General features: G+C 45.0%; 1 protein-coding gene across 1 annotated transcript in view; it reads right to left on the bottom strand.

Annotated features, from left to right (window-relative positions):
- The window catches only part of RAVER2 (ribonucleoprotein, PTB binding 2), a 24,925-nt gene that overhangs the window by 6,584 nt on the left and 10,911 nt on the right, over positions 1 to 7,430 (bottom strand). The window contains exons 4-9 of the mRNA XM_031058557.1: positions 6,578 to 6,769; positions 5,514 to 5,640; positions 4,575 to 4,657; positions 1,869 to 1,973; positions 1,520 to 1,631; positions 107 to 321 (exon numbers count right to left, since the gene is read on the bottom strand). Coding sequence (XP_030914417.1) covers positions 107 to 321; positions 1,520 to 1,631; positions 1,869 to 1,973; positions 4,575 to 4,657; positions 5,514 to 5,640; positions 6,578 to 6,769 — 834 coding nt within the window. The remainder of the gene's footprint in view (positions 1 to 106; positions 322 to 1,519; positions 1,632 to 1,868; positions 1,974 to 4,574; positions 4,658 to 5,513; positions 5,641 to 6,577; positions 6,770 to 7,430) is intronic.

Raw genomic sequence — 7,430 nt, 5'->3', positions numbered from 1 at the left:
AAGAAAAAGAAAAAGAAAAAGGAAAAGGAAAAGAAGAAAAAGAAAAAGAAAAAGGAAAAGAAAAAGGCAAAGAAGAAAAAGCGGTGTGTGTGCAGCATGCCCTTACCCCCAGGCCGGAGTCGCAGCCCTTGCTCGGGCCCGCAGCTTTGGAGGGCGCGGCCCGCAGCGCCCCGGGCAGGCCGGGCAGGGCCGGAGCGAAGGGCGGCGCTGCCGGCACCGCCTCGGCTTTGTCTGCAGCGGCGTTGGGCCCGGGCACAGCCTGTCCAACAACGTGCTGGTTTGGGAAGAATGGCAGCATTTCCATCCCTGCTGCTGCTGCTGCTGGAATGGGAGCTGGGTTAGATGCTGCAGCCAGCCATAAATGGAGAAACTTTGCTGTTACATGGGATTTATTACAGAGGGTTTGTTGTGGGGTTAATGAGGGTGGAAGAGAACAATTCCAGACTGACTGCACTGCTTTTTGTTCCTTCCCTATCCCACAGGCAAACAACTCCATTTCAAGCTGATTCAATAAAACTCTGACTTTTCTAAACATTCCCTGTGATAACTTTCTTAGTGCTTCCTGGCATTTTCAAAGAAAAACTGGGAACAACATCCTGGAGGATGCTGGATGGGAGCACAGGGGGAAACCCCACCTCAGCCGGCATTGGGAAGAATTCTTTCCACTGAAGAGCTGGAAAGTGCTCTCCAAAATGAAAACCTGGGTACTTGGAGGAGCTTTCTGCCCTCCCTGGATGCCTTTTCCCTGCTCCTCCTGGTCACTGCCATGGCTCAGAGCAGGGCCAGGATTGCAGAACACAGGGAGCAGTGGAGGAAACAAGAGCAGAAAATCCTGCAATGATTTGGGTTGGGAGGGACCTTAAGGATCATCCATGCCCATGGCAGGGACACCTCCCACTGTCCCAGGGTGTCCAGCCTGGCCTTGGGCACTGCCAGGGATCCAGGGGCAGCCCCAGCTGCTCTGGGAATTCTATTCCTCCCTCTCAACCAGGAATTCCTCCCCAATATCCCAATATCTAAATCCCCCCTTTTCCAGCTTCCAGCCATTCCCTGTGTGCTGTCCCTCCAGGCCTTGTCCCCAGTCCCTCTCCAGCTCTCCTGGAGCCCCTTCAGGCCCTGCCAGGGGCTCTGAGCTCTGCCTGGATCCTTCTCCTCTCCAGGGGAGCACCCCCAGTATCCACCTGATCTTTCCTCATAAATATTGAGGGCACCAGTGGCACAGAAATTTGCATTCCAAATTGACACCTGTCACAGACTGGCTGTTAAAACTCATTTCTTAATAAAATGAAGGCAAAGAGCAAATTTGTGGTGCCTCTTCAGTAACTCCCATTTACCTGCTTTGAAAAACCCCACAAAATGTCACCTCTAAATAAAAGCATGCTCCAAATGTACCAAAAAAGGAATAACTGAGCTAGCAGAGTATTTAACAAGCTGCTTTTGCTACACAGGGAGAAAGTCAGGTGCAGAATGTGAAGCTGGGCATTTCTAGTGATCTGGGATGAAATGAAATGTCATTTACACTTGAGAGCTTCTCCTCGTGCTGCCAGGCCTGAGTTCACTGCTGGCATCACCCCTATGCCCAGCACTGTCTGCAGCAGCATTGTTGGAGGCTCTCCCAGCAAACCTGGTTTCTAAAAGGAAGAAGAGAAAACTGTGTAAATGATTAAAATTATCTGCTCACAGCTACTTTTTACAACTTCCACACTCTCAACCTCTTCAGCTCCACTGAACTGTTCAAGGATCACAGAACATGAATGGGTTGGGTTGGAAGGGAACTTAAATATCACAGGCACCTGATGCTATGAATGATTTATTTTAGGAGTTATGGGAGTGCTCAGAGAGAGGCAGAGCTGCAGGGATGGCCTTACACTGTTTGCCTGCATGTTCTCCATCTTCAGCAGCTGCTGCTGGGGCAGGGGCAGGTGAGCAGGGCTCTGCAACAGCAGGCTGGACGTGCTCCCCAGAAGTGAGCTCTGAGAAAGGATTAAAACAAGGGTTACCTGGCAGCCAGGGACAAACTGCTTGAAGAAATCAAAGATTTTGAGTTAAGGCAGCAAAGGGAAATAATTTCCTCCACAGAATTGATTTTGCTTCAGAGAAATACCCAGCTATGTTTCCCCCCACAACACAACAATCTACATGCCTACCCCAGAGGCATTAAAACCTGACAAATCACAGTGCCTGCATATTGGCAAGTCTATAAAATATTCACATTGCTCACTCAGAATATTCTGGATCAGTTTGCCACCACAACTGAGCCATTGAATTAATAACTTTGGGGCACCCTCTCCAGACTCTGCCACGGGTATATTCAACATTGTGGGCTCTGGCCAGCTCTGAGGCTTAAAATAAACTTTAGCAGACATCATGATTTATGCTACAGGCCTGGAAGTGCCTGGCAGCATCATCTGCCAGTAAAATGCAGGTTATTCTATAGGTTGTTGCACAAAAATAGACAGGACACTGTGACCATGCCAAGTTCACCCTTTATTATAGTTTTTTATCACCAAACCCAGGGAATGAAGAGTGCAAAACACCTCCCAGATATTTCCAAGCCTTGGCTGTGTCTGGGTGGGTGGCAGGCTTAAATTCCTTAGGGAAAAATCCTTTTTGACTGAAATATGTTCTTCTGGACTAAAATATGATCTTCTGGACTCAGAAATGTGTTTTTCCAAACAAAGATGGGCCATATCTAGATTAGTTATGCATCTATTTGAATTGCCTCAGTGATTTCCAGGAGAAATGATGCAGGGCTGCTTATTGTCACCAGTGCCAGGGGCTGCTCCTTCTAAACTTGGCTCCAGCAACAAAGCAAAGTGGTTCAATTGCAAAACTTTCAGAAATAAAAGAGTGGAAAAATCAGGTTGGTCAGAATCCTCAGAGGAAAGGCTCTGGATTAATCAAGATTTAATAAATTGCTGGATGACTGAGGAAAACATCCCTGAGAAAGCTGAAAACGCATTATTTTGGAGCAGGATAATTTGAACTAAGAGAAATAAAGAGAAATTGCAAATCAGGCTACCTTGACTTGAAAAATTATTGGGTGAATAACCTTCAAATTGTCTCTTGAACGCTTTTAAAATCATTATTTTTAAATATTTATTCTCATTCTGTTGCTTCACAAAGCCCTGAATATAAAAGAGAAGCCTAAGCCATGCAGGGAGCTAAACCATGGGGAGGGGTTTCAGTGACAACACTGAATTTCAAAATAAATAAACAAATAAACAAATAAATGAATAAATAAATAAAACAGTGGCCTGCTTCTCTGGCTTTAGAGAATACCCCAAAACCACCCAAGAAGAGAAAAATGTGCCTTAAAGGAGAAATTGGGATCATCAAATCCTTCTAAAATTCAGGTTTGGAGCTCATTAAATGACAGGAAGCTCCCAGGAAGAGAAGGAGATGAGACTTTTAAATCTCTGGACAGAGAAAACACAGAGTTGTTTGGCTGCAGCTCTCCCAAGCCAAAAACCACTGGAAAAACCTTTGGATCATCATCAGTCCCACTGTTAATTGTGGAAAACAACCCTGGCTCCAGCTGGGAGCACCAAACACTCCCAGTGCCTTCCAAGGAAGCACAGGCTGAAGAGAGAGCAGCAGGAACTTAAACAGACCAATTGAAAATGTTCATTTCAGTTTAAAAAAACCCAAAGAATTATGTATTTTTTATATGGGGCAAAATTAAGCAGAATTTATTAAAATTAATATATTCACCTACCAGTGTTTAGAGAAAAAACCAGAAAAGCTCAATATACTTAACAAAGGGAGTATTTCTGCATTTTAGTTGCGTCTTTTTAAAGATCTCTAAGCTTGTGTTTGTCAAAAGAACTGCAGAAGTAACTGATGCTGAAGGGGATTTTCTTTTTAAAATAGAAATTTCTGAAATATCAGAAATAATAAGGCCAAGTGATAGACTCCAGCTCCTTGTAGGTATTTGTGTAAATCCCCACCATGAATATTAAATTCAATTTTTGGCTCCTGGCAGAGCTGGAGAAATCCCTGAGAGCAGCTGAGCTCAAGGCAGAAATTCTGGCTGTGGGTGCATTTTCTCAGTCTCAGTTTCTAGCACAAACCCATCCCACAGATCCTTCCCATTTTCTCTCAGGAATCCTGGTGCCCATCTGGAATTACAAGAGAACTTGCGGGGTTTATCAGTAAGAAGTAACCTCTGCAAATCTGTATTTTTTATGGCACATGCAGCACATTTGGGTCCCTGCAAGCTTGCAAATGAAGCTAAGAATGTTGAACTTGTTGGTTAGAATCAGATAAACCATAAAGTCCCTCCAGGAGTGTGGATGAGCTGCTCCAAGAGAAAGGGATGAGCCAGGCTCCTTGAGAGCTCTTTAAAGAGGGTTTTTTCTGCCAGAAATGACAAGTATTGTCTGCATTGGCAGGTTTTAAGTCCAAAATTTAGATAAAATAACTCCATTCTGGACAGTTAGCACTGCCTGCTCCCCCATCTCATAGCTTTCCTTAGAGCTCCAACAAGAACACTTGATTTTAGCTTTAATTCCTTAAAACTTTAGCATCTCTCCCCAAATACCTCTTTTGATGACAGGTTTTTTGTCACATACCTGATGAACTTTATTCAGCTGCAAAAAAGGTGGCCCAACTGCTGAATTTATGAGGTGAGGTAAACCTGCAGATGCTCCAAGAACTGTTTAAGAAACAGACAAAAAATTAGTGTATTTTACAAATCAGGCAAGTAAAAGTCTTTAGAATTATCCTGTAGTTTTTAATTTGCTTTCCAGAAAATTTTCAAGTGTACAAAGGTCATTATAAAGGAACGAGAGACTCGTTTAGGTTGGGAAAGGTTATGAAACCTTTTGATGTAAAATGACAGAATGTGAGAGCTCCTCCACACCTGAGAGTTTCACTGCTGAGCTGATTGCAGGCCTCAGCTTTATCTGAAGTGCTTTAAATTCAGATTTAGCTGGAGTGTTTCTGCCCTGAAGTGGTCACTTCACACCCATTTCTGGGTTTCCTTGTAGCCACACTCTCAGCTCTCCCCATCACCTGCTCCTGTTCTGAGCACTTTCACCGTTTGAAATGTGATTAATTAGGGTTTATGTTTATTCACATCCTAATTAGAACACAGAAATGTTTCTGGCTGATGCTGTAATAAATACTGTGCACAGCTGTGGCAGCAGCCAAAAGAATACAGATTTACATTGGCAACAGGAGAAAGACTCAGGCTGCAAAATTCAGATCTAAAATCAGATTTAAGCTTAGCCAAGCCTTGTAAAAGACATTTCTTTCTAAACCCATTTGTAATATGAATATTCAGAGCCCACAGAGTTCATAGAAGGGTAGGAACACTGAATTTTACCCACACACAAGATTGTAGCAAAGCACCTCTTGCTTTTGCTTTCATAGAAGGTGAAATTACCTGCACAAACACACTGAAACAGTGTCTGCACAGATTTTAAACATTATTCCTACTTAATTACTCTGCAAGAGCCTTGCAGCACTGAGAACAGGGGTTGGTTTTGCATTATTTCAGAGCAGCTTACCAGGTTTGACAGCGTGGCCACGCAGCTGGGGCTGCAGCAGCATCTGCAGCATTGCTGGATTATTAAAACTTTTCATGATCTGCACTGGATTTGGCTCTGGAAGCAAACCTTTCCTATTGTTCCTCATCTCCAACGAAGAGAGAAAAAGTGTTAGAAGCAAGAAAAAGCAATGAATACATTTCAATCCTTCTAACTCCAATGGCAATTCACATATTTCAGCTGACACAGAAAAATCCCCATTTCCTTCCCTGTTTCCTGCTTTTTTTCTCCTCAAATGAAACACCTAACAAACGATCCCAACAAAATTTCAAGCACGTTTCTTTTTTTCCTTTAACCCCAGAGTTATCAGTACAGGAGAATAAGAAATGTTGCCATGAGCACCGTATCTTGTAGCAGACTTCTCATCTCTTACAGAGACGTGGCCTGAGCAGGCTGAAGAGAGGGAACTCTGCTGCCTCTCCATGTAACACTGATCACATCCAATTTTCTAGGAAATAATGTGATAAGACACGTGGGTGTAAAGAGCTTTCTTCTACCTTGGGCATGAAATGAACCTATTTCTCCTGCCTTGAAATTTATCTTAAAGCTGACAAATTCTTGCCTCTGTGTTTGAAACCAAGTTTTAGCTCGTCCAATGACTCATTCCCAGTCACTTTTGTTTTGAGCTCGAATGATTTCTCTTACAGGAGATTACATTTAATAAATCCCAGAGCTACGTGGGTGCAATTTTGTGGGATTTTATGGATATTTATTAATCTTCTTCCTGGCCATCTTTGCTTGGGAAGGAGCCTGAACTGGGCTGATTATACCGAATTCCTGAATGGCTTGGGTTGGGCAAAACCCTTTACCATGGGCAGTGCTGACCCCACAGAATTCCAGACTGGTTTGGGTTGGGAAAGACCTTAAATCCCATCCCATCCCAGCCCTGCCATGGCAGGGACACCTTCCACTGTCCCAGGTGCTCCAACCTGGCTTTGATAAACCCAAACCGCTCCCTAAGCCCGGCTCCTTCTCCCAGCTTGGGCATGAGGAGCTCATCCTGAAGAGCTTCCCAGGGATCTCACCATCCTCTGTGCTGCTATCAGAGCTGCCAGGGTGCTCCTGCCCGGGGCTCCAGGGGCACAGAAGGACACCTGGAGCCTCCTGCCGTGGATGGTGGCGCCGTCCATGGCCCCCCGCACGCTCTCCGCCTGCTCCGCGCTCTCGTACTCCAGCACGGCAAAGTCGCCGCTGCCGCCGTCCTCGTCCTGGGCAAACTGCAAGGGAACAGCTCCAGAGCCAGGAAATGGGAATTCCAGCAAAGGAACAGCTCCAGAGCCAGGGAAATGGGAATTCTAGGAGTATAAACAGCTCCAGAGCCATGGAAATGGGAATTGCAGCAATTAAAACAGCTCTAGAGCCAGGGAAATGGGAATTCCAGCAATAAAACACCTCCAGAGGCAGGGAAATGGGAATTCCAGCAATGGAACAGCTCCAGAGTCAGGGAAACGGGAATTCCAGCAATTAAAACAGCTCCAGAGTCAGGGAAATGGGAATTCCAGCAATGGAACAGCTCCAGAGTCAGGGAAATGGGAATTCCAGCAATGGAACAGCTCCAGAGCCCAATGAAAATGGGAATTCCAGCAGTAACAGCTCCCAGAGCCCATGGAAACTGGCAATGCCAGCATCTGCCCTGCAACATTGTACCTGCCCCTTGCAAGATCCTGCACAGCTGACACAACCCAGGGTTGGTATTTCCCCCAAATCACGAGGTTCTTTCTGTAAACACTGGAAATAAGTTGGAAATCACATCTTCATCTATCTGGCACTCATGTTTACAGACTCATGGTTATCTCTTCATGTTATCTGCTCCTTCCTTCCATTATCTCTTCCATTCCCACCTCCACTTCCATCCCACCTCAGGCAGAACCTCAGCCA

This window comes from Geospiza fortis, unplaced genomic scaffold (assembly GCF_000277835.1).
Source record: "Geospiza fortis unplaced genomic scaffold, GeoFor_1.0 scaffold396, whole genome shotgun sequence".
Lineage (NCBI taxonomy): Eukaryota > Metazoa > Chordata > Aves > Passeriformes > Thraupidae > Geospiza > Geospiza fortis.
Note: the sequence above shows the minus strand (reverse complement) of the source record. Positions and strands in the feature narration are given on the sequence as shown.